The sequence below is a fragment of the Sinocyclocheilus grahami genome, unplaced genomic scaffold (genome assembly GCF_001515645.1).
Source record: "Sinocyclocheilus grahami isolate Dianchi unplaced genomic scaffold, SAMN03320097.WGS_v1.1 scaffold102.1, whole genome shotgun sequence".
NCBI lineage: Eukaryota > Metazoa > Chordata > Actinopteri > Cypriniformes > Cyprinidae > Sinocyclocheilus > Sinocyclocheilus grahami.
Window position 1 is genome coordinate 449882 of NW_015505281.1, and position 27781 is coordinate 477662.

At 38.2% G+C, this 27781-nt stretch overlaps 1 protein-coding gene across 2 annotated transcripts; it reads right to left on the minus strand.

Moving 5' to 3' along the window:
- Positions 1–3083: 3083 nt before the first annotated feature.
- Positions 3084–27781, minus strand: LOC107588302 (protocadherin alpha-C2-like). Of its 2 annotated transcripts, none has more exons than XM_016276339.1 (4): positions 24806–27781; positions 15766–15824; positions 11892–11977; positions 3084–3420 (listed from the first exon to the last, which is right to left on the minus strand). In XM_016276339.1, exons 1-4 carry the CDS (start codon positions 27392–27394, stop codon positions 3158–3160), a joined length of 2997 nt encoding a protein of 998 aa, XP_016131825.1. In that variant the 5' UTR covers positions 27395–27781; the 3' UTR covers positions 3084–3157. The 2 variants fall into 2 exon arrangements, with proteins under 2 accessions (XP_016131825.1, XP_016131824.1); XM_016276338.1 differs by having other exon boundaries at positions 3084–3453; positions 24806–27777.

The following is a 27781-nucleotide window of genomic DNA, read 5'->3' on the forward strand; positions in this document are numbered from 1 at the left end:
ATGGGGTTCAGGTCAGGCGAGTTTGCAGGCCAATCAAGCACAGTCTTCCTTGCAGTTAAAGTTCTAGTAGTTCCTTGCAGTTTGGTTCTCCATTGTACACCAAAGCCATTTATTTTTGGCTGCTGACACAAATATCACCAACTAAATGTTTCTGATTAAAGCATATCATCATCATAATTTTAACAATTGGCTCACAGACACAGAAACGCTGACAATATGTCACATTCTTAAGAAAGAAAAGTTTATTTTGTGATTTATAAACAAAAGACATTACCACTTTTCCATCATAATGACAAAAATAAAGAGAAAAAAAGAAAGGAATGAAGGTCACTAATTCACCATCACATACTGATGAGCAGGTGTACAAAAGAAGAGGGTTTTACAACAGATGAGCGCATTCAGTTGGAAAGCACAGCGCCACCTACTGATCACCACCAGACAATACGAAAGAATGACAGCATGAACGCTCACTAGATACAAGCATACACTACACATATTGTATTTTACATCAGGATGTTTTTTTTCCCTGTTTTTCTTTTTTATTTCTTTGTCAAAGAAGTGAAAGAGGAGTGACAGAATCATCATACATAATTTAGCTACAATATACAGTGCTAGTTTGATTGGTATGTCAAAGCCAAACAAATTTTTTTTTGGTCTTTCTTTTTTGTTCTCATAAACAAAAATGAAAAGAATAGGATAAAAACGAGAGCTTCAGGGCATCACACTATAGAGCATTTACAAATACCAAGGTTTAGTAAGGTCATAACTGTCCACTGTTAAGTCGGTGCAGAGGTGCCAGTATAGCAAAAGGCTCAGAGACGGTACATACACAAATCTCTTGTGTGAATAATGAATAAAAACTATAAACAAAAATAGTAAAATCATAGCCATCTATATCTATATTCATATATATATCTATATAGTAAGTGTTTTCTTTCTAGTAAGGTCATGCAGCAGTCACGTTTGAGTAATTGTGACGTCGGTTTGAGATGTTTTTGGGTGTGTGGCAACAAGGTAGGCAGGCAAGTGAGGGAACCAATAGCATCAGAACACAGACGTGTCACTGCCGCTGTAATCAGACGCTAGAAGGCATGGGGTGGAGACAACAGTCTAATCTTTGTAGTGTATTATTGATGCAAAATGTTTAATTAGCATAAATGAATAACACTTGATTGTTTTCATAACTGTACAGATGATTTGTGTTTTTGAGGTTTAGATACTTGTGTAAACACTGGATGTGTCTTTGAAAACCTTGCTCTGTTTGTTTAAGCAACCCAATCAGCCTGACACAGCTCAAAACCAATGGCTGGATCTATTAAAGACAGACGGGGCAAAATTATTTTTGGTGCTGCTAATGGCACAGAAATTACACACTTCACCCTCAACCATCGGTTCAAACTGGCAAGCCACTATTTTCACCGCAAAGTTCTTCTCTACTAATCTCCACCCCTTGCCTAAGCTGCACATCTATCTTCTCCCATTCCTCCTCTGTCTGAGAAAGAACCGATGAGAGACCAGCAGAACATACAATGTCTTATACAGAGACAGAGCTTAGGTTGATTGGACAGCGCTGGATCATTAACATATGACAGTGCTGTCTGAGGGGCTTCTGTCCTCTGCAGGGCGGGGGGATTTGACAGGCGTCGTCTGCATTTCTCCATACTACATGAGTACACCACAATGTCTAGAGCTAGCCTACCCAGCAGAGAGATCAAGAAAGAGACAGACAGAAGCTCTGTACAGTAGCAATACAATTCACTTAAAGCTTATAAAAACATCGCACAAAAAAAAAAACCCTGCCCTTCGAATTTGAAAAGCCCCAGCTAATATGTTGTGTTCTTTGCTCTTGAGGTGTGTTGGCCCTCCAAACAGCAAGCAGAAGCTAGTTTCTGTGTATGACATACTGAGCTGAGAAAACAGGCACAAAATTAGGGTTGGGATGACAGGGTCAAGGACAGTAGGGAAACTACAGGTATGAGGCAATGTCACAGAAAAAATAATGGCATAACTCCCATGCCTTTTCTACAGAGGGTATTTAAGGATAGTTTATGGGATCAAAGGTGTTTAAGGTTAGGTGAATCAACAGTAATACTGTTCATAATGCATAAACATTCTCTCAGCCATATAACATCAGAGCACATAACCAGGCTCCTGAAGAGCTGATTTTTCATGAACTTTACATGATATTGACTTGTGAGCGTACCTCTCCAACTGTTGGTTAACCAAAAGGCCAACCAGGTTAGAAACATTTCAGACCTGGAGAGGTTTTGGGAGTCGCTATAGAGATTCACTGATTGTTGACCCTGTTTACTAGATCTGTGTGTCTAATCTATATGTGTACATGTGTATATATGGGACTACTTGCTCACATATATACTATGCCTTGGAGAACATTTGCTGGTAACAAAATTAAAGCAACAAAATAAAAGTGCATTCCATCATTCGGTGTACTTTTTTTTTTGTCTTTTTTTGATAAAACAGTTTTTTCCCTTTTGTCCAGGATGTGATATTTTTTATAAGTGAAAATGTTTCAAAGTCTCTTGTTTTAAAGGATGATTCTTCAATCCCACACCAGGAGAACTGAATGAGCAAAAGCGTTAATTTAGCGTCTTCACTGCTTTATATACAGCGGTGCCCAACTTGCGTATTTACACCAGTGTGTGTCCTGCTTCCATAATGTCTAACTTTACTCAATTTTGAATCCCTCTTATTTTTTTTCTCTTTTTTACCACAAAAGCACATGTGAAGCAGCACACAGCTAACAAACAAATCAGATTTTGTCTCCCTATCAAAAAGATTGGAAAACAAAAACTGAGAGGATGAATAAGACAGACGTACCAACATGAGTCTGAAGGACATTTTAGGCAGAATAGTGGCTGAGGCGTGAGAGAATATTAATCAATCATATAACAATTCATCAAGGTGAGATTAATCAATTACTTCATTAAAAGGAAGGGGAAGCTATCTGCTTAAAGCCGAAAGATCGGATGTGACAGAAAATCACCCCAAATTTATCAGTTAGATCCAACAGAAAATGTTTGCTTGAGCCCCGAATATGGATTTTAGAATGAATAAAAACACGTTTTGTTCTACAGACTTTCGTTGAGACTTCTGTCTTAAAAAATCAGCTCTTTCTTTAACTCCTTCCTCTGTCTCTCTAATCATCATCATCTTTCCCTTTCTCCCGCTTATCCTTCTTCTCCTTCTTCTTTTTCTTCTTCTTCTTGGCCTCCTCCTTTTTTCCAAAGGTAATAAAGTCACTCTTGTCATCTCCATCTTGCCCTTGTCTTATGGAAATAATGGCCGGAGAACCAGGGATGATGAAGGCTTCAGGAGGAACTTCACCGGGTTTCAGATGTGGAGGGCCTCCCGGACCCGGCCCGTATCGAAAATGCCAACTGTTGCTGTCCACTCCAGCACCTACAGGGGGAGAGACCTCTCCACCTTCATTATCTACGACAGAAAAAGAGACCATCTATTACAATCTAAAATGATATCCCATGACGATTAGGAAAAAAAATAAATAAGGAAAAGCATTATTTAACAGTCAGTGTGGGTAATAAAAACATTAAGAGGGACCTCTCCATGTTTCAGGTATGATAAAGGTCCTCTGGACCCTGAAATAAGCATGGTGGAAGACACTTGTCCCTCTATAAACATAAATTATCTCTTGTCTTCTCTGTGCTGCAGTAAAGAGCTCCAGAGGGCACACAGTGACTCAGCAATGTTTAGCCTGGGAGAAGGAAAACACTTTGCATTTTGATATTGTATTACAAATTGTGATGCATTACACTCAAAATTGGCCACATTTACTTTAAAAATGTTTCACCCCCAACTCTCTCCTCCAGCCTTCTTTCATATAGAGACAAAATTCACCATTCATTCCCACCACACATTTTTATCTTGTTAAATCTCACTCATAAAAATAGAACAGTAGAAAATAATGTAATGCAGTGTAATGTACTCGTCTTTAAATGTAAATTACTGTGGTAGTTGGTCTGATCCATGTTTGACATCCCCTGTGCACTGCTGAAAAAAATCTCTCTCTCTGTCTGATGAGCAAGTAATTTCATTTATAATGACACTGGATCACCACAACATCACTTAATTTAATACAGACAACACCTTTGGCATCATATCTGTGTGCAGGTCTTTGTTTGCACTTTGCCTTTTGTCTATAGCTTATGTTGCAGTGAAGATTAAGATGGATTACAACCTCGGAATCATTCTGACTACGATATCTGTGAGTGAAAGAAGGTCTGTATTCAGGATTGTGGGTATGAAATAAGAACGAGAAACAGGCAGCATCCATTATGAGTCCTCAGGGAACTGACAACCCTTCCAAATCCCTCAGCAACACAACTAAACGCCCAAATGCTTTGTTTTCTCTCTTCTCCCTCTTACACATACTCTTTCATCACATCTAATCTTCCTCTCTCCATGCCCTCCCATTTTGTTTCTCTCTTTCTGACATTAAAAGGCATCAAATCCACTAGTGCTAGGGAGTAACTAACTAAATAGCAATGCTATTGAGTTAATTTACATTGGTTTCAAAACTCTCAAATTAACATGTTTAAAAACTAGGCAGGTCTTTATTTATTTTTAAGACTACAGTTGAGGGCAAAAGTTCACATCCCTCTTTCAGAATCTGCAAAATGTTAATTATTTAGCCAGGGGGTGAAAACTTTTGAACAGAATGGAGATGTGTACATTTTTCTTATTTTGACTAAATATCATATTTTCATTTAGTACTGCCCTTCAGACTAGGCTACAGAAGATAGTTACATGTTTCCCAGAAGACAAAATAAGTTAAATTTACCCTGATCTTCAAATTCAAAAAGTTTTCACCCCCTGGCTCTTAATGCATGGTTTTCCTTCTGGGGCATCAGTGAGCATTTGAACCTTCTGTAATAGTTGCATATGAGTCCCCTCAGTTGTCCTCAGTGTGAAAATATGGATCTCAAAATCATACAGTCATTGTTGGAAAGGGTTCAAATACACAAAAAATGCTGCAAAACCAAAGAATTTGTGGGACCGGATGGATTTTTCTGAAGAACAGCAGGCAGTTTAACTGTTCATGACAAACAAGGGACTCATGAACAAGTATCACTAAACAAAAAAACACAGCTGTGGATCATTCAGGTAACAACACATTATTAAGAATCAGAGTAATTTAAATTTAAGAGTAATTTCCCAATACATTTACACTGACTACAACATCCTCTGCATATCTCCATCTTGCCTTGACCTTTCGTGTAATGCAGTCTTTGGACAGCCACACACGTCTGGCTAACGGATAATGGCGCAGGTTTATTAAGCTGCATGACAAGGCCATGATTATTATGGCCAGTGAAAGAGCCAGCTCATAAAAAGATGATGGGGAGAAAATCGAATCGTCTCATCATTAAGAAAACAACATGAGTCTGCTGACCCCCTCCCATCTACTCTCTATATATCCCTGTATCTCTCTCCTTTCTCAAGGAGGAGTGGAGTGCCGTCTTACATAATGCAGAAGAGGAGGTGAGGAAGGGCAGTCTGAGAATGAAATATGAGCCAAACTTCAACGCTAAACTCCTGAAGGAGCAGATTTCTGAGCAACACTGCAGAGCCAAGGAATTATGGGTTTGTTTAGATGAGACCAAACCGCTTTTGAAGCAGTATGTGTATGTGTGTGCATGCGTAACAGCAGATGACAGCAGATTTGTGTTCATGCTTTTGCTGCATGAAGCACAGAAAATTGGCTGATTTAACATATAACAGCCAGTCTGAAGATTACAAAATTTTAATCTATAATATGAAATAAATTTAGATTATAATACATGTTTGGTAGCTCTGTCTATTTATGAATCACAGTTCACAATTTGTTATTTACGGTCTGTGTATGTAAATGGCATGTTTTCACATTAAATATTTAACAGAAAACTTGATTAACTTTCATTAGCTGTGTGTGTGAATAACAAAGCATGTGTGTGGGCATACAATATTAATTAGATATGTGCATGTGGTACTGATTGTCTGTGCAGAATGAATAAAATCACACTGTAGTTTGTGTCTGTGTGTGTGGCACACCTTGGTACATCAGGCTCTAGTAATCCTGATAAAATATGTGCCAGATGGCACCACAAGCTTTCTCATGATCCTGCCAAGACAGCAGTGCATGTGTGTGTTAAGGACAGTTCTGCTCTCTGTAATAACTGCTTGTTTTGAGAATAATGCTGCATTTTTCAATAACCCTGTTTTCCATAAAGGCAGGGAATAATTCAAATACATGAATGCACAAGTAATGCATAAATAAAAGCATTATTAATAATAATAATAATAATAATAATAATAATAATAAATAAATGAATGAATGAATGAATGAATGAATGAATGAATGAATCTCAACCTCATATTTCAAAGCCTCAAAAAACAAAAACAAACAAACAAACAACAACAAAGATATGGAGACAAACAGACACATTAAGAAAGAGAGGGGTTGTCCTCGGTTTACCCTTTTGAGCTGACTAAAGCCCCTGGCATGTTCTGGAAAATTCCACTAGACCTACAACACAAAAACACAGCCTTCCCTCTGTGTCACTGATTGACTAAAGTGAGTGATAAAACCTAAAACATAAAATTACTACAAAATCACTGGAAATCAGTGAGACCTGTTGACATTTTTTATTTGAATAATGTGTCAGCTATATTAGTTTTTGTCTCGATACCTCTGACTGTTGTTTTTATTTATACTCCTTTTGTATTGAATTTTTAACATTTTGAACTAGCTTTTTGCCAATAAAATACAGGCATGTTGCATTGTAGGTACAGTAAGAGCATTTGTGTCAGACTGTGAGTATGAATGTGCGTTGCATTGTGGGCAAGTGTTTCTGTGTGCCATATGGCATTGTAGCTGAAACGAGAGCCTGTGGGCTGTGCAGGTTGGCCCACCTGTAGAGATGATCTTTAAACAGACAAATCAGGATGGGTCACACTCATCCACCTATCCATTTTTCTCTCCATTCATCCATCTTTACCCAACCTGTTATAACTGTACAATTAAATTCACAGTAGAAAATTATTTATCTCTCAATTCATATAGCTTTCCTGAGATGACAAAAGTAAGAAAAACTCTCATATTTCTCATATATCTGTCCCCATTTCACCTGTCCTCATCCCTCTAAACCTCCTTCTTCCCCTTACATACACAGCTTTATCCATTTGTTTTATTTTATATGATGTCCTGTTAACTCTCTTGTTCAGCCACACCTCTCCTCTCTTTCTCTCTCCATTTTGGATTTCTCCTTCACTTGTTTCTCTCTCACCCTCCATCTACTCTTCCAGCACCCTGTTCATGAAATGAATGGTTGCCGTGGAAACTGCCTCCTCCAGTGAAATCTGGTTGTGGCAGAGACACTGATGGAAACTAATACAGAATGCTCTCTCTCTCTCTCCAATGGCCAAATACGTCTCTCCCCTAGCAACAGAAGCAGTCACAGCCCCCTCCTCTCTGCATCTCTGTTTTCTCTTTCACTCTCCCCCTCGGTCACCTTTTTTCCCTCATTGTCACTCTCTCAATCCCACTTTCCCTTAGGCTGTCTACCTGCCCTCTGCCTCTGTCACACTTTCACTCTAACATTTTACCGCACTTCAGAAGAAAAAAAAAACTGAAAATGTGACAGACACAAAAACAAAAAGAGAGTTAGACAGAAATTGAGACAGACAGCATGCTTTATCCTATTTTCATTACTTTAATTCTGTAGATCTACGCTTTGGTAGTTTTGCCCATCTGTTTCACACACAACAAAGAGACAGAGAGAGAGAGAGACAGGGGCGTTGGTTTCTCCAGTGTTTTGCACGCCAGAGCTCAAAACGAAGCTCATAAAAATGCAGAAGATAAAACAAACCAGCACTACTTTACACCTCCACAGACCTACTGAGCATTCACATTATCACCTAAACTGCCGATTCTCTTGCTGCTGACAACAAAACTGACGGTGTTGTCTGATTCATGTATGTAGTTTTTAATACTGTTTTAAAAGGTTGGTTGAGCCAAAAATCAACATGCCATAATTTACTGATCAAGCTCTCTGTCCGTCTGTCAAGCTCCAAATCTCAGCAAACACAATACAAATGGTCCATATGATTCATACGCTATACACTGTAAATTCTACGATCAATAAATCATAGCTTGGTTTTCATGACTTTGACTTATCAAATTAACTTAAACAATTTTTAAATCATTTTTAAGTTATATGAGATTCAGCTCATATTTTTAAAAGCACTTTAATATAATTTAAGTTAAAATGAATCATGTACATTCTACAACTGACTGAGATGTATTTCATGCCCTTTGCAGTATCCTGCAATTTTATTTATTATTTTATTTTTTTATGAAGAGGCATTTTATCATATCTGATTCTAAACATCTATAGTTTTTATGTTTCACATGACTGACAAACATTCTTGAACAGGCTTGAACCTAAGGAATGCAAAACTACAGCAGTGAGCAAAGTTTCAGTGAACAACCTCTGTTTTAGTCAGTTTTACTACACAAAAATATCATATAGTTTCAGGAGACATAATATGTGACCAAGGTCCACAAAACCAGTCACAAGGGTAAATTTTTTATAATTTTAATAATCTGAAAGCTGAATAAATAAGTTTTCCATTGATGTATGGTTTGTTAGGATAGGACAATATTTGGCTGAGAGACAACTATTTGAAAATCGGGAATCTGAGAGTGCAAAAAAAATCTAAATATTGAGAAAATCGCCTTTAAAGTTGTCCAAATAAAGTTCTTAGAAATGCATATTACTAATCAAAAATTAAGTTTTAATATATTTACGGTAGGAAATTTACAAAATATCTTCATGGAACATGATCTTTACTTAATATTCTAATGATTTTTGACATAAAAGAAAAATCGATAATTTTGACCCATACAAGGTATTTGTGGCTATTGCTACAAATATACCTGTGCTACTTATGACTGGATTTGTTGTCCAGGGTCACATATAGGGAAATAATAGTATGGAATACACTTATAATTTATTTAAGGAGCTTAATATAATTAAAGGTTTGCTAAATTTCTTCTTTGTGTTTTATGGAAGAAAGATAGTTTGGAACAAAGAGATACAGTATATACATTAAATAATATATAATTTTCCATTTTTGGCAGAAATAATGTGTTAAAAAGCTAAGCAGCATCTCAGACTTGGCATCTTGTGAAAGATTTGTAAACGAGACAGATAAACAGTGAACAGGAGAAAGAAAGAAAGAAAGAAAGATATGGAGAGAGAGAGAGAGAGAGAGAGAGAGAGAGAGAGAGAGAGAGCGAGAGAGCTAAAAATCTAAAGAGGCTTATTTCATTCATTTCCAGTCTTTGCTTTTGCAGTCATCATCAGAGACTTAATTAGAACAAATTGCTCTTTCATCACCCGAGTAATTGCGCCCGTTTTGTCCTCTCTCCCTGCTTCTCTCCCTTTCATCTTATTGAAACTAAATTACTTTCATTATTTCATACACCTCCAGAAGTAGTAACATCATTCTATCCAAGAGGGTCGAGCCTCAACCTAGACATCCGTGACCCTCACGCGTTAATTAGGAAATTAAATATTCATTAATTGGATCTGGGTTCCTACCTATGACCTTGTGACCCAGGAAATGATCCCAGACAAAATGGTAGAGAGGCTTATTGCTGCCTTCATGTCGTGTACATCATACCCCCACCACAAGAGCAAGTCTGTTTTGAAGTAATTCTAAAATTCATCACATTTGTGTAAATGGATGTTTATTTCCTCAACATAATGTTCTACAATACACCACATCAATAGTATATGGCTACAAACACAAGCCTACAGCATGATGCAATTTGTTATTCTAAGCATGTTGTTGTTGATTCTGGCTTAAAACGTATTTTATCTTAATATGTTTTGCCCTGATGGTTGTGGTGATCCATTTATGGGTGCTTTAGAGTGTGTGCAGACATCACTGATTAATAACCAAGACTCTGTCTTCTACAGAAAGACAGGTGATTCTTCAATTATTTGGAGTGTGAGAAAGAGACTAGATGGGCAAAATAGGAATGGAATCTAATATTGTGGATTAATTACCATGAGCGGACATCTCCACAGCGAGTGAAAAAGAATGTGTGCGTGTTTGTGTTGAAATACTCTGAGCTGACCATTATTAATATTCATCTCCTAATCGAGTCATCTCTCTGTGCTTTCGCCACACTCTGTCAGTTGCCGCTTTGCACTGAGCTTCTCTTTCTTGCTTTTGCAGATAACCTCCGTATCCCCTCTGACTGTGTCATTTCCTCTTTCAGCTGATAAACTGAATTTATGCTTGATCTGGTCAGAGCTGTGGAAATCGGTGTCACTCTCTTCTTCATCACGTAGCTGTGATAGGCCACCTGAGCGAGCTAAACGCATATAATACAACATTAAAACCAGAGGATTTCACTGTGATCAGACTGTGGGAAAATGTACAATATGCATAATAGCAGTTTTAAAGGGATAGCTCACCCCAACATTTTGCATCTTTTACTCACCATCGTGTTGTTTCAGCTTTGTTTTAATGTCTTTATACCATGAAACACAAAATGAGATATGAAGCATAAAATCTAAATAAAAATGTAAACTCTTGTTTAAAATTTAAACAGACTTACAATCTCTTATTTACTACACAATGAAAGAGGAGAGTGATTCACTACCAAGCTCCAAAAACAGAAAAAGTGCAACAACAGTAGTCTATCTACTATATATTACCAAAGACCCCCAATTTATCCCTATAAATCTCCAAAATAATGTTATTATTTACAGATCATTTTCCCCTCCAGTCCAACATGAGGTTGAGCAAATGATGATGATAAATCTTAATTTTTGGTACATTAACACAATTTTTGAGTGGGCTGCTTCCATTATGAATTCATATTTACTGTTACTACTCAACATAGCACAAAAAGGCAGATTGTGGAATCACTAATGTATTGCAGTGGTTTCTGAGTTGCTCCCTGAACTACTCAGCTAAGTTTCCTAAAGAAGCCTCATGTAGGTCATATTCCTTATATCCTGCATGACTGCAGCAGCTCGGCTCAGCAAAAGAGGCCAACGCAGAGGAGACTGCAGGGAAAGAAGCATGCAAGTGAAAGAATGATGTGAGACAGAAAAGAAGAGAGTGATAGTCTAGATCGGGACAGGGGTAGATGAAAGATGGTCCTGAGGGGTAATATCAGTGAAACTGTGAAAGGCAGTGTTACAGTCCTGCCAGGACACCCAGAGGAAAATTTTATTGCTCAGTGGTTCTCTAGATCTGAAGACTTAATATGGGGTTTCAGTTGTTTCATTTAAGTATCAACATGGACTACAATCTTAAAAATAAAGGTGCTTAAAAGGTTCTTCACAGCGATGCCATAGAAGAACGATTTTTGGTTCCACAAAGAACCATTCAGTCAAAGGTTCTTTAAAGAACCATCTCTTTCTTACCTTTTTATAATCTAAAGAACCTTCTTTCACCACAAAGAACCTTTTCTGAAACAGAAAAGTTCTTCAGATGTTAAAGGTTCTTTATGGAACCATTTAGACAAAAAGGTTCTTCTATGGCATCATGAAGCACATTTATTTTTTAAGAGTGTAAGATATTTCTCACAAAAAAATATAAACGAGTTGAGTATAGAGCTATAAAGGTAATGTGGATAGCAGCTCAGATCATCAGGAATTTCAATTTAGTTCAATCTCTTCTCAAGGCAGAACTCAAGAAGAGGAAACAGAGAAGCATTTGAAAAGTGAACAACTCTATCTGATATCAATCTGATTAGAGAAACAACTAAGAAATTAAAGATCTCATTTAAAATGTTTAATTTATTCAAGAGTGTGTCTGCCATAGAGAGTTTAGATTCTATATCTTACCAGGAGCACTGGAGACGGTGGGCCAGTTCTGAACCAGAACTCCTTGAGCACCCTGCATCACGGATGACTCCTCCATATGGACCGAACTGTACACAAACAAAGGAGAACGTTTTTTCAAATGAAAACTATTAATTCACCTTTTTTTTTTTAAACAAATCTGTGAGCTTTGTTAAATTAATACTAATAAAAGGTTTCAAGATTAGTACTACTACTACTACTATGAAGGATCATTATTTAAAATTCTGCTCTATTTATGGGTTTCCTATATCAAAAACTAAGATATTCTTTACAGTAATGCACATTTTTTTCATACTCTATGAGAAAAGATTTGTCTGTAGATAATGTCCTAGATTATAAAGGACAATGTGTGGCATGAAAGTAGGGTTTATGTTTGACCTAGGCTGAATGATTGAGCATGGGCATATGCAGGTCCTCTGTGAGAATTGGAATCTAGAAGCTTGGATTAGAGATTCGGTCATGCTCCTCTCTGCAGTCACACTACCTCTGAGATTAAATCTTACACTCCTGGGCAAATTTCACACCAAAGACATTGTTTCTCTCTCTCACAGACACACACACACACACACACACGTGTAATTTGTGCAGTTGATCATCCTGCTTCAATTGGAAATACGCCATATTACGGAAGTAAAATGTGTTGCAAACTCCATTTTATGTTGACTCTATATACACCCACGTTTGTGTCTGCATCAGGAAAAAGCCTTAAAATCACCAGTGGCAGAAAATCAAACCAAGCAGGAGAATTCTGTTACTCTTAGAAAAGGGTGTTATCACTTGATATGTTCTCTCTGTTGCTCTGTGTGCAGATGCAAGTGTGTTAAGAAAGGATTAGCTCACTGTGCTCAGAGTGGCTGAAAACATGAAGCACTTACATTTGTTCCCAAACATCATTCACAACACCATAAAAAATTGGGGAGAAGTGCATTTCAGAAGGAAGCTGCTGAATGCTTCTGTTGATTTGTATGCTGGACTTTGTATAACTGTCTCTCTATATAAATGCCTTTTTTTTTTTTAGCTCATTCTACATTATATGTACTAAAACTAATTATGGCATACTGACATCAATAATTTTAGTATGTACACTAAACTAATAATTACAGACTTGGTAAAATGGTAAAAATTATTGATTGACTGATTGATTTCTACATTTATTTGATTAAAAAAATACCGTAAAACAATATTATTACAATTTAAAATAACTTGTTTCTACTTGAATATATATTTAAAATGTAACTTATTCCTGTGATGTAAAGCTGAACTTTCAGCATCATTACTCCAGTCTTTTTGTGCAGTTGATCATCCTGCTTCAATTGGAAATACGCCATATTACGGAAGTAAAATGTGTTGCAAACTCCATTTTATGTTGACTCTATATACACCCACGTTTGTGTCTGCATCAGGAAAAAGCCTTAAAATCACCAGTGGCAGAAAATCAAACCAAGCAGGAGAATTCTGTTACTCTTAGAAAAGGGTGTTATCACTTGATATGTTCTCTCTGTTGCTCTGTGTGCAGATGCAAGTGTGTTAAGAAAGGATTAGCTCACTGTGCTCAGAGTGGCTGAAAACATGAAGCACTTACATTTGTTCCCAAACATCATTCACAACACCATAAAAAATTGGGGAGAAGTGCGTTTCAGAAGGAAGCTGCTGAATGCTTCTGTTGATTTGTATGCTGGACTTTGTATAACTGTCTCTCTATATAAATGCCTTTTTTTTTTTTAGCTCATTCTACATTATATGTACTAAAACTAATTATGGCATACTGACATCAATAATTTTAGTATGTACACTAAACTAATAATTACAGACTTGGTAAAATGGTAAAAATTATTGATTGACTGATTGATTTCTGCATTTATTTGATTAAAAAAAATACAGTAAAACAATATTATTACAATTTAAAATAACTTGTTTCTACTTGAATATATATTTAAAATGTAACTTATTCCTGTGATGTAAAGCTGAACGTTCAGCATCATTACTCCAGTCTTCAGTGTCACATGATCCACCAGAAATCATTCTAGTATTCTGATCTGCTGCTCAAGAAACATTTCTGATTATTGTCAATGTTGAAAGCAGTTGTGCTGCTTCATACTTTTTGTGGAAACTTTTCCTTTTTTCTGGATTATTTGATAAATAGAAAATTCAAAAGAACAACGTTTACTCAAAATAAAAATCTTTTATAACATTATACATATCTGAACTGCCACTTTTGAACAATATAATGCATCATTGTTAGAAATTAACACTTTTCAACTTTTAACACTTACATATATATATATATATATATATATATACACACATATATACATATATATACATGAATAAATAAATATAAAAGATAAATAACATTGCTAATCTCCCCTATTTGATTGTATTAGCATGCCAATCACTCTTCAATGGATAGATTAGTATGAACATAAGAGCAAATTCACCAGTCTTTGGCATCGTCTTCCATAACAGAACAGAAATGTATGTCATTTTAAATGTGAATTTTAAAATACAATAATTAATATGGTGTGACATTTCTAATATTTGCAATCAACCAGTAATCAGGTAAAACCCATCCAAAATTATGCAAAAACAGAAAGCATGCAGAACAGAGGGGGCTGGGTGGAAAACCACCATTTAGCTGCCCCCTCTCTCTCCTTCTCTGATAAATGTTTGCAGTCCAAGGTCAGGTGGTTACTGCTGCTATTACATGCTGTGTGTGTGTGTGTGTGTGGAAGCCATTTTAAAGAGCTGTGAAGCAGCAGTCAGGAAGGCTAATACATTATTAATGAGAAACACTGGACCAAATACATGATCCTCAGCTAATGTTCAAACATTCTCCTTCTCGCTTTTTCTCTGTCTGCCTCTCCTTCCCCTGCTCATTTCTGCCTGCATATCAATGTCATTGCTTTCTCCACTGATAATTTCGCTGTTTAACATGCAAAAAGCTATTTTTGCATAAACCTGTTTGACTGGTGTAAATAATTAAATAAATAAATTTAGGAGAGTAATGATAAGATAAAGGTAATGTTTGCCCTTGCAAATCTCATTCTAATTGTCTTTAACACATTGCTATGCTTTAACACATTGCACATTGCTAGGTTGCTAGAGTGTTGCGATTTAAATAATTCTGATCTCTGGATATGGTTTGGAACCCTATGAATCTTAAAAACCGTTCTTATCACTTATTAAAGTACTATTTTGCATGTCAAAAAATAATACTTGGGATTTAGGGTTTGTTTAAATTCTAAACTCTAAAAATGAGCAATAGTAAATATTATTAATAAGAAGCCACTTGCTTTACAAAGAAACTACCAATGAAAGCCTTACAAATTTGCCTTAAGACAGAGAAAGCTAAAGCATCATAAAACTGAAATTAATTTTGCAGCGGTTTCTCCAAGTACATAAATTGTGAGACAGGAATCTGATTTAATGCATGAGAATGATTTGCGTGGCTACATTAGCTCTCATTAAACCTTGCTGTAATTAGGAGGGAATCAGTGTACCACTAATGAAGATCGGAGGTCATTCAGTCACACACACAGCCCTGGCATATGTGAACTTGCTGCCCAGTCTGTTGTCTGCAATGTCCTTCATTGCCATCGTTTTGCCAACATGGCCGCAGGCAATACTTCAATCGCTGCATATGACCTACTTCTGCTTCCACGGAAATTGTCGCTGTATAGCTGTACTGGTCATTCAGTGGCTGCTACATCTATATCAGACCATTGGTTGATTCCCAGTGAGTGGTGGATAACTATATCCTTATAGTATGTATTTATTTATTTATTTATCCCTTTAAAGTAATAGTGTATATTCAGCAGATGACAACAAAAAGACAACAAAACCAATGCAGTCTTACCTTTGCATGCCTGCTCTGAGGGATGCTGAATATCTCCAGTCTGTATTGGGAGCTTTAGGCTGAGAAAGACAAAGACACAAAAAGAGAGAAAGAGATGACATTAAGCACTGGGATGGATCAAATAACCAATATCATCTCATTAATTAATCATGCTTGAGTGTAGTCATATGGTCATGATGGGTGCAGGACTCTGGCTTTTGAGGAAAGGGTTAGAGTTAGGTCAAGATTTCATCCATGTCTTAAACATACACATTGTTACCCTCACACAGATACACAAACATTAATGCCAATTTGAGATGCTCATCATCCAAAACAAGATTTCAACCAACCATTCAAATAAATAAGATGAATCAGAGTCATAAAACTCTAAAGGAGCAGTAACAGAAGGGTGAGATCGGTTTGAATGAGTCTCCTCATGGAGAAGGAAACTGATACATATCAGCAGTTAAAATGCACAAGGTGAGTGAATGTCATGAAACCTTTCAAGAACATGTCTAGGTCACATTTCATTCCAAAATCAAAAGAACAAAAACAAGACACTGCATCTTGCTTAAAGGAAATTAAGCTTATTTTAGTACCATAAAGACTTGTCGGCAATGAGAAAATGGAAGAAATGCTTGCTTGTCATTAAATGTCCCAATGCAAAGAAGAAAAAAAAACTAAGGATCCTAAAACAGAAATTATTGAGTCACTCTCCATAATTGCATGAATGAAAATGTAAAATAGATTTTCTTTATGCAAAATTGGAACATAAAATTCTAAAATATTTTTCCTTTATAGTTTTAGAGTGAATCTTTATGTTTACCTAGATGTGGTATGATACGTCCTTTGCCCCTTTACAATCAATGTAAAATCTCCTTGCATTTAAAAGGCACAGTAGGACATTTCAGCTTGTATTATGCTGCCCAGATTTTCAGTACTATCAACTTTTATATACAAAAAAAGGCAGGCATAGCATCTGTGCTCCCTACCCGTCCTTTTGTCACCCATTTTCCCTCTCACAAATATCTCCTGGAGGACATTTATCAATGTGAAATCCAATTCAAAATGTAATCAGCAGGGCCTGCTTTTCCTCCACACAACACACAAACACATACATCCATCATACAACCCTGCAAGACAACTACTATACACACCAGCTAGTAGTCATGCACAAAAACATCACATACTAACACTGATGTTCAACCTATCATGAATCTTTCATAGATGGTATACAAACTGTCACATAAAGCATTTTATAAAGAAAGGTTGAATATCAATCCGTTTCAAATAAATGCACTAGGTCTGTAATGACCACATTTCAATGGCCAAACCTTTAATATCAAAGGGAAAACATAAAAAAAAAAAATGCAACAACAAAATAACAAACCCCAAGTGTTTTAAATGTTTTTAACCATCTGATACACTAACTGTTTTACAGTAAATAAGCATATGCAGGAGGAAGACTTTCGAAAGATTCTTGGCTTAAATCCTTTGAAGAAATTAAAGACATTCAAATAAAGTGAATATGGTAACAGAGAAGGTTGCTGAGCAAAGAAACTGGTGATCTGTTTTTATTCACCTCACAGGTCTTCGATTGATCATTGTGTGTGTGTGTGTGTAGCAGATAATGAGCACAGTCTGATCTCGTCTCACTAGCAGTTCCTTACTCTGCTCTTCCTTATTTTCTCTCTTCTTTCTCTCTCTCTCAGTTCCCTTCTGAGTGGACACACCTCGCCTAGATACAGCATTTGCACCTCTGCACCAACCAACCAAAATCCTTCCGTCCTTTTCTTTCCAAACCGAACCAGCCAATAAGCCACCAGAAACGCGGAGCTCAGCTCCACTGCCACTTAATCACACACAGGGAGAACAAACATGACTGACATTTAATGAGAACAGCTGAAATGAGCCAGTAATTACTTCACAAATAAGAGGCGCTCACACAGAGAAACTGTTTTCACATCCAGTAATCCTTGAAACACTCACAACCCAAATCAACAACACAACATAAATGCGATTATGAACGTGGTTTTGCGCAGCTTCTCATTGAACTAAGGCTCTGTGTAGTAAATGCTGCTCCATCTGAAAGCACGCACGTGATGGAGATTTACAGCTGATTACAGAACCGGCTTTACTGACAAGATGTGCATGAATATCCCATGCGATTTATTGTGCAGCCCTAATTTACAGTGGAAGCTATGGTCAATCTAACAGGGTTTACCAACACAGAAAGAGAGTGGTTCCTTTCATAAAATAAAACAAAACATAAAATCTTTAATTTCTAACCACCATTATTCTGGACAGTTATTATTATTGGATTCTCTCAAATTTCCAGAGATTTACCCATCTAATAGCAAGTCTGTATGTGTACAATGTAATATTTAAAGGAGATCTTAATACATTTGACATGTAAAGAAAATCAACGAAACTTATACAAAATATATCTATCTATCTATCTATCTATCTATCTATCTATCTATCTATCTATCTATCTATCTATCTATCTATTATCAGAGGACCAATCATGCTAACCTGTGTTGACAGATTAAAGGCCTAGCAATTGGTTTTGGTGAATGATGTCCAACATGAAGCTGTGTAACTAAACTGAAGCTAGACTGCAAAGTCTCTCTAGAGAGATTTAAGTGTGGGTACAGAGAAACTGTAGTGTTGTTTGAGCTTCACACCTCTAAATATAAACACACCCAGCTGTCCTAAAACAGCGCACTGCAGAACAGGCTGGAGAGAGGGAGGGCGAGAGAACAAGCTTGAGAGAGGGAAAGAGAGGTGAAAAATAAAGCTGCAAGGCTGATGCCAAGATAACTGAACCCTGATGAGGCCACTGTCCGAGAAAACAAAGAACTCATGAGAATTAACATCCTCAACAGTTCATAGTTGATCTACCACATATGTTTCCTTCACTCACTCTCCAAATATGATTGACCAATGCTTTATATTGTCGGAACTGGATTTTGAATAATGTTGATTACCTGGTGAATAAATTGTCATGTTTGGATTAATTCTGAATTACTCTGAAATTATTTTCTCAAGTAGATAAAGTGAAGGTCTATGTTACTGTAAATCTGCATCCAGTGTTCAGTACATACTAGATTTCAGGTTAGATAGAGCAGGTGGGATTCTAGGTGGACGCAGCAAGTGGGATTCTTGGTGGACGCAGCAAGTGGGATTCTTGATTTCTGACTAACTGCTTGACTTGCTAAGCTGTTATGCAGTCGTGTTCACTGTAGGGGGCTAGACAAAACTACTATTGAATTAAATAGCAAGCATGGGCGCATTAAATAATATTAGTCATAACCTCTTGCTAATGATCAGACTGGTGAGTTTGCAACCATGAGATCCGTGTTAATGGCACAGTGCATGACTTTGAGCAACATAGATTCCTAATGAACAAGTAAAATATAAAGTAACGAGTTCAATAGAATGATCAAACATTTATCTAAATTTGATTATCGAAAACTGATGTGTAAAAGGAAATAAAAGGAAAGACAGTTACACACAGGAATCCTTCTGCCACACCAATGGCTACCATCTTTGGACCAGTGGGTGGTCGCAACAGAGTGCTTCTCTCTAAATTCATAACTGATGAAATGCAATGTGATGACAGCTGTAAACAAGTGGAAAAAGAGTCCGATACCCTAAATCATCTGCACACGCATACATTCTGCAGTTCACACTGAAGGCTGCTGCTGTGAATTAATGAGGCACAAAAAGAAAAAGAAAAAATTCTCCAATATAACAGGATCCATTACTGAGCTCTGGTATACACCAAGCAAAACACCTGTTCTTTCCACTGCTGAAACAGGCCTGTAGCGTTAATGCAAAAAGTCTGCAATACAACTAACAACTTCACTAAACTGTAAATATTTTTTCAAAGTTTTAAATAAAAAATATTTTTGGAGTATGTATTACTTGTGTCTCATTGTAATAAATTGTGAAATTTACTAGCAATTTCTGAGTGAAAACTGTTTCTACACCAATTTAGTGTGTGAGTGTGTGTATATTTGGAAGGAAAACAAAAAAATGTTGGGGCTACTCCGGATCCTAAAACAGAAATTATTGAGTCACTCTCCATAATTGCATGAATGAAAATGTAAAATAAATTTTCTTTATGCAAAATTGGTACATAAAATTCTAAAATATTTTTCCTTTATAGTTTTAGAGTGAATCTTTATGTTTACCTAGATGTGGTATGATACGTCCTTTGCCCCTTTACAATCAATGTAAAATCTCCTTGCATTTAAAAGGCACAGTAGGACATTTCAGCTTGTATTATGCTGCCCAGATTTTCAGTACTATCAACTTTTATATACAAAAAAAGGCAGGCATAGCATCTGTGCTCCCTACCCGTCCTTTTGTCACCCATTTTCCCTCTCACAAATATCTCCTGGAGGACATTTATCAATGTGAAATCCAATTCAAAATGTAATCAGCAGGGCCTGCTTTTCCTCCACACAACACACAAACACATACATCCATCATACAACCCTGCAAGACAACTACTATACACACCAGCTAGTAGTCATGCACAAAAACATCACATACTAACACTGATGTTCAACCTATCATGAATCTTTCATAGATGGTATACAAACTGTCACATAAAGCATTTTATAAAGAAAGGTTGAATATCAATCCGTTTCAAATAAATGCACTAGGTCTGTAATGACCACATTTCAATGGCCAAACCTTTAATATCAAAGGGAAAACATAAAAAAAAAAAATGCAACAACAAAATAACAAACCCCAAGTGTTTTAAATGTTTTTAACCATCTGATACACTAACTGTTTTACAGTAAATAAGCATATGCAGGAGGAAGACTTTCGAAAGATTCTTGGCTTAAATCCTTTGAAGAAATTAAAGACATTCAAATAAAGTGAATATGGTAACAGAGAAGGTTGCTGAGCAAAGAAACTGGTGATCTGTTTTTATTCACCTCACAGGTCTTCGATTGATCATTGTGTGTGTGTGTGTGTAGCAGATAATGAGCACAGTCTGATCTCGTCTCACTAGCAGTTCCTTACTCTGCTCTTCCTTATTTTCTCTCTTCTTTCTCTCTCTCTCAGTTCCCTTCTGAGTGGACACACCTCGCCTAGATACAGCATTTGCACCTCTGCACCAACCAACCAAAATCCTTCCGTCCTTTTCTTTCCAAACCGAACCAGCCAATAAGCCACCAGAAACGCGGAGCTCAGCTCCACTGCCACTTAATCACACACAGGGAGAACAAACATGACTGACATTTAATGAGAACAGCTGAAATGAGCCAGTAATTACTTCACAAATAAGAGGCGCTCACACAGAGAAACTGTTTTCACATCCAGTAATCCTTGAAACACTCACAACCCAAATCAACAACACAACATAAATGCGATTATGAACGTGGTTTTGCGCAGCTTCTCATTGAACTAAGGCTCTGTGTAGTAAATGCTGCTCCATCTGAAAGCACGCACGTGATGGAGATTTACAGCTGATTACAGAACCGGCTTTACTGACAAGATGTGCATGAATATCCCATGCGATTTATTGTGCAGCCCTAATTTACAGTGGAAGCTATGGTCAATCTAACAGGGTTTACCAACACAGAAAGAGAGTGGTTCCTTTCATAAAATAAAACAAAACATAAAATCTTTAATTTCTAACCACCATTATTCTGGACAGTTATTATTATTGGATTCTCTCAAATTTCCAGAGATTTACCCATCTAATAGCAAGTCTGTATGTGTACAATGTAATATTTAAAGGAGATCTTAATACATTTGACATGTAAAGAAAATCAACGAAACTTATACAAAATATATCTATCTATCTATCTATCTATCTATCTATCTATCTATCTATCTATCTATCTATCTATCTATCTATTATCAGAGGACCAATCATGCTAACCTGTGTTGACAGATTAAAGGCCTAGCAATTGGTTTTGGTGAATGATGTCCAACATGAAGCTGTGTAACTAAACTGAAGCTAGACTGCAAAGTCTCTCTAGAGAGATTTAAGTGTGGGTACAGAGAAACTGTAGTGTTGTTTGAGCTTCACACCTCTAAATATAAACACACCCAGCTGTCCTAAAACAGCGCACTGCAGAACAGGCTGGAGAGAGGGAGGGCGAGAGAACAAGCTTGAGAGAGGGAAAGAGAGGTGAAAAATAAAGCTGCAAGGCTGATGCCAAGATAACTGAACCCTGATGAGGCCACTGTCCGAGAAAACAAAGAACTCATGAGAATTAACATCCTCAACAGTTCATAGTTGATCTACCACATATGTTTCCTTCACTCACTCTCCAAATATGATTGACCAATGCTTTATATTGTCGGAACTGGATTTTGAATAATGTTGATTACCTGGTGAATAAATTGTCATGTTTGGATTAATTCTGAATTACTCTGAAATTATTTTCTCAAGTAGATAAAGTGAAGGTCTATGTTACTGTAAATCTGCATCCAGTGTTCAGTACATACTAGATTTCAGGTTAGATAGAGCAGGTGGGATTCTAGGTGGACGCAGCAAGTGGGATTCTTGGTGGACGCAGCAAGTGGGATTCTTGATTTCTGACTAACTGCTTGACTTGCTAAGCTGTTATGCAGTCGTGTTCACTGTAGGGGGCTAGACAAAACTACTATTGAATTAAATAGCAAGCATGGGCGCATTAAATAATATTAGTCATAACCTCTTGCTAATGATCAGACTGGTGAGTTTGCAACCATGAGATCCGTGTTAATGGCACAGTGCATGACTTTGAGCAACATAGATTCCTAATGAACAAGTAAAATATAAAGTAACGAGTTCAATAGAATGATCAAACATTTATCTAAATTTGATTATCGAAAACTGATGTGTAAAAGGAAATAAAAGGAAAGACAGTTACACACAGGAATCCTTCTGCCACACCAATGGCTACCATCTTTGGACCAGTGGGTGGTCGCAACAGAGTGCTTCTCTCTAAATTCATAACTGATGAAATGCAATGTGATGACAGCTGTAAACAAGGGGAAAAAGAGTCCGATACCCTAAATCATCTGCACACGCATACATTCTGCAGTTCACACTGAAGGCTGCTGCTGTGAATTAATGAGGCACAAAAAGAAAAAGAAAAAGAAAAAATTCTCCAATATAACAGGATCCATTACTGAGCTCTGGTATACACCAAGCAAAACACCTGTTCTTTCCACTGCTGAAACAGGCCTGTAGCGTTAATGCAAAAAGTCAGCAATACAACTAACAACTTCACTAAACTGTAAATATTTTTTCAAAGTTTTAAATAAAAAATATTTTTGGAGTATGTATTACTTGTGTCTCATTGTAATAAATTGTGAAATTTACTAGCAATTTCTGAGTGAAAACTGTTTCTACACCAATTTAGTGTGTGAGTGTGTGTATATTTGGAAGGAAAACAAAAAAATGTTGGGGCTACTCCTAAACCATCAACACATCTGAGGGTGAAAAGGTACCACATTACTGAAGAGAAGAGAATTTCTCCTCTCTTTATACTTCTTTAAAAAACAAAAAATCTTACTGATCCCAAACTTTTCAATGCAGTGTACATTTTGTGACAAATTTTAATTGTACATGGATATACAAATAAATAATCATTTTGTTTTATATTTTGTATATATGTATTAAATGTCTGAATATCATATCCACATTTGGTTACACTTTACTTGAAGGGGTGTGCATAAGACTGACATGACACCTTCATAATCATGACATGACACCTACATAATCATGACATGACACATGTCATGAATATGAAGGTTTTTTATGCATGTTTATGACAACTGTTATTAAGTGTCATTCGCTCAGTTATGTAATTTTTAATGCAAAGATGACATTGTTTGAGATGTCTTTGTTATGGGCTATGGTTAGGGGTAAGGGTAGGGGTAGGGTTAGGTCAAATAATGTCATATTTGCATTAAAAATGACATAACTGAGCGAATGACACTTAATGACAGTTGTCATAAACATGCATAAAACCTCCTTCATATTCATGACATGTGTCATGTCATGATTATGAAGGTGTCATGTCAGTCTTATGCACACCCCTTCAAGTAAAGTGTTACCCTAAGCTGTTATGCAGTCGTGTTCACTGTAGGGGGCTAGACAAAACTACTATTGAATTAAATAGCAAGCATGGGCGCATTAAATAATATTAGTCATAACCTCTTGCTAATGATCAGACTGGTGAGTTTGCAACCATGAGATCCGTGTTAATGGCACAGTGCATGACTTTGAGCAACATAGATTCCTAATGAACAAGTAAAATATAAAGTAACGAGTTCAATAGAATGATCAAACATTTATCTAAATTTGATTATCGAAAACTGATGTGTAAAAGGAAATAAAAGGAAAGACAGTTACACACAGGAATCCTTCTGCCACACCAATGGCTACCATCTTTGGACCAGTGGGTGGTCGCAACAGAGTGCTTCTCTCTAAATTCATAACTGATGAAATGCAATGTGATGACAGCTGTAAACAAGTGGAAAAAGAGTCCGATACCCTAAATCATCTGCACACGCATACATTCTGCAGTTCACACTGAAGGCTGCTGCTGTGAATTAATGAGGCACAAAAAGAAAAAGAAAAAATTCTCCAATATAACAGGATCCATTACTGAGCTCTGGTATACACCAAGCAAAACACCTGTTCTTTCCACTGCTGAAACAGGCCTGTAGCGTTAATGCAAAAAGTCTGCAATACAACTAACAACTTCACTAAACTGTAAATATTTTTTCAAAGTTTTAAATAAAAAATATTTTTGGAGTATGTATTACTTGTGTCTCATTGTAATAAATTGTGAAATTTACTAGCAATTTCTGAGTGAAAACTGTTTCTACACCAATTTAGTGTGTGAGTGTGTGTATATTTGGAAGGAAAACAAAAAAATGTTGGGGCTACTCCTAAACCATCAACACATCTGAGGGTGAAAAGGTACCACATTACTGAAGAGAAGAGAATTTCTCCTCTCTTTATGCATGGATGAGGCAGATAGATGGATGAGTCACTTAAAGAATGTTATAACAGTGTGGGCACTGCACACACCTGTATTGCCGTAGCATCGGGCATGCTCAGTCTGCGCACAAACTGCCCACTCTGTCCTGTGAAGAAACGGTCTGCCCCCGAGCCCCAAGTCCCACTCAACGGCCGGCCCGTATTGTAGAACATAAAGGTGTCACTTCCTGAGGTGGCGGTCAGGCAGGTCTTATAGCAGTATGTTTTGGTTAAAGAGCCATTTCCTCGGACCTCAATGTAGTGTGGTTCCACTTTCAGGTCTCTCCGCATCACCGCAGACTGTTGCTGGACTGTGACCCCGCCAGCAGCGCCACCACCTCCACCTGCGGCTCCGCCACCTGCAGCCACACTACCACCTCCACCGTCTTTGGGTGCCTTCTTCACTGTAGTCTTCTTTTTCTTCTTGGACCCACAGCAAGGTGAGCAAGAGCAAGCATCTGGCTGGCTGCAGTAGGCATGGCAGCGAACAATTGCTAGGACGAAGATGGTGAGCAAGAAAACAAAGGTGGTTGCACTCAGGGCAATGATAAGATAGAGGGTAACATGGGAGAATATCATTGTGCCGTGTGGCCTGATAATGCGTTTTGGGTCTGGGGCCACTTTGGGTGGGAGCTCCATAACGGCAATGTTGATTGTTGTAGATGCAGAGCGGGGAGGCAAACCATGATCTCGTACATGCACTGTGAGGCTAAAGACAGTAGAATTGTCCTCGTTTACTCGCCGTGTTGTGCGGATTTCACCTGTGTACTCATGCACCTTAAACACGTCCAATTCCAGCGGGTGATGGAGGCTGTATAGCAACCAGGCATTTTCTCCAGCATCTAAGTCCCAAGCCAGGACACGGGAAACAAGGACTCCTGCCTCTGAGTTACGCAAAATAGTCTCTGTGGAGTGTGAGCCGTTTGCCGCTGGGCGAACAAATTGCGGGCTGTGGTCGTTGGAGTCCATGATGTAAATATAAACAGTTGCCACTCTGCTCAAAGGTGGCACACCGTTGTCTTGAGCTTTAACCTGGAAATGAAACTCACGCAACTTCTCGAAGTCAAATGATCGCAGTGCATACACCTCACCTGAGGCAGGTTTGACAGAAACATACGATGACACTGAAATACCATGGTTGTTGTCATTTAGGACAGTGTATGTGATGCGAGCGTTCTCACCGGCATCAGGATCTGTTGCCTTGACGATGCACAAAGGTGCACTGGGTGCATTGTTTTCTGAGACATAAACAGTGTATGAAGTCTGTTCAAAACGTGGTGGATTGTCGTTTACGTCTGCCACTTCTACTCGTACCGTAATTGACGATGAAAGAGGTGGCGTTCCACCATCTGTGGCAGTAACTGTGACGTTGTATGATGCAATTGTCTCCCGGTCCAGGAAGGCAGAGGTAACAATGGTGTAATGGTTTCGGAATGATTTGATTTTAAAAGGTAGATTTGGGGGGATGATGTCCATGCTGACCTGCTTGTTTTGTCCAGAGTCTTTGTCATTTATGCTTATTAAAGCCACCACAGTGTCTGCACGAGCGTCCTCCCGAACTGGACTGGAGAGTGAGGAGAGCACAATCTCAGGAGGGTTATCATTCACATCCAGCACCTCCACCACCACTTTACAGTGCACTGCTACGGCCCCTTGGCCTCTATCTGCTGCCTGGATATACATCTCATAGCTGTTGGTTTCTTCATAGTCCACATTGCTTTTAACTCTAATTTCTCCACTGTCTGTGTCTACAGAAAACACCTGCCTCACTCTGTCTGGCGTGTAAGAGCTAAATGAGTAATACACCTCCCCATTGGAGCCCTCATCTCTATCTGTGGCGTTTAATTTAATTACCAGCGCGCCAACAGGAGAGTTTTCCCGCAGTTTCACTTTGTATACGGAACTGCCGAAGACTGGCACGTTGTCATTGGTATCCAAAACGCGCACGTTGATTTTGGCTGTGCCTGAGCGCGGAGGAGATCCGCCGTCAGTAGCGGTGAGTAGAAACTGGTGCGACTGCAAAAGCTCACGGTCGAAAGGCTTTTTCAGCACGAGCTCTATGTGTTTTCCGTCCGCAGGTGGTTTGGTTGAATCGAGCGCCAGGTGTTCGTTTGAGGTGAGACGATAATGGCGCACGGAATTTGAGGCGTCGTCAGAATCCTGCGCGCCCTCAATGGAAAACCGCGCGCCTGGCTGTGCGCCCTCGGAGATCTCCAACTGGTACTCGTCTCGCGGGAAAAGCGGCGAGTTGTCATTTGCATCCAAAATCTCAACATCCACGTTGTGCTGTTCAAATGGGTTTTCTAACACCACGTCGAGACTAAGCGTGCAGGTGCCGCTGAATTCACAGAGCGTTTCGCGGTCAATCCGGTCGCTTATAACAAGCTTACCAGTTTTGTGGTTGATGCTGAAGTATCGCCTCGCACTGTCGGAGCTGATTCTGATGCGACGAGCCGAAAGCTTTCGCAGATCCAGCCCGAGATCCCGAACAAGATCACCAACGACAGTGCCGCTCTCCAGCTCCTCCTGAATGCTGTAGCGAATTTGTGCATTTGTAAGGACACTTAGTATAACAATGAAGAAACAAAAACAAAGAGGCACGTTCTCTTTTATGCAGCTACATCGCCCTGCAACAGCCATCGCAAGCTGGCAACATTCACAGACGGATTAAAAACCGCTTTCCGCCTTAAAAGCTCCCCGCGCAACAGCTCCAGACCACGGCATCCAAAAAACGGGCGGACTTATGTGCAGGATGACCAAAGCCTCCGCTGCGCTGCCTTTTTAAACAGACATTTTTCTGCTTCATCCATGTTCTCTCTTTTGTTTGCGCCCCAGCTCTTTTTTCTTCTCTCCTCTCCGCGAAGCTGACTCTTGTTTCCCCTCACAAGGGTGCTGCCTATCGCTCCCTCTCTCTCTTCTGTCCCCCTCCCTTACCCTGTGCTGTACAGGCGGGGGATGGGAGCAACGCGCTCTAACCAGCGCAGCTCACTGCATTTCAGCACCTCCGAACAAAAACATCGACAAGCC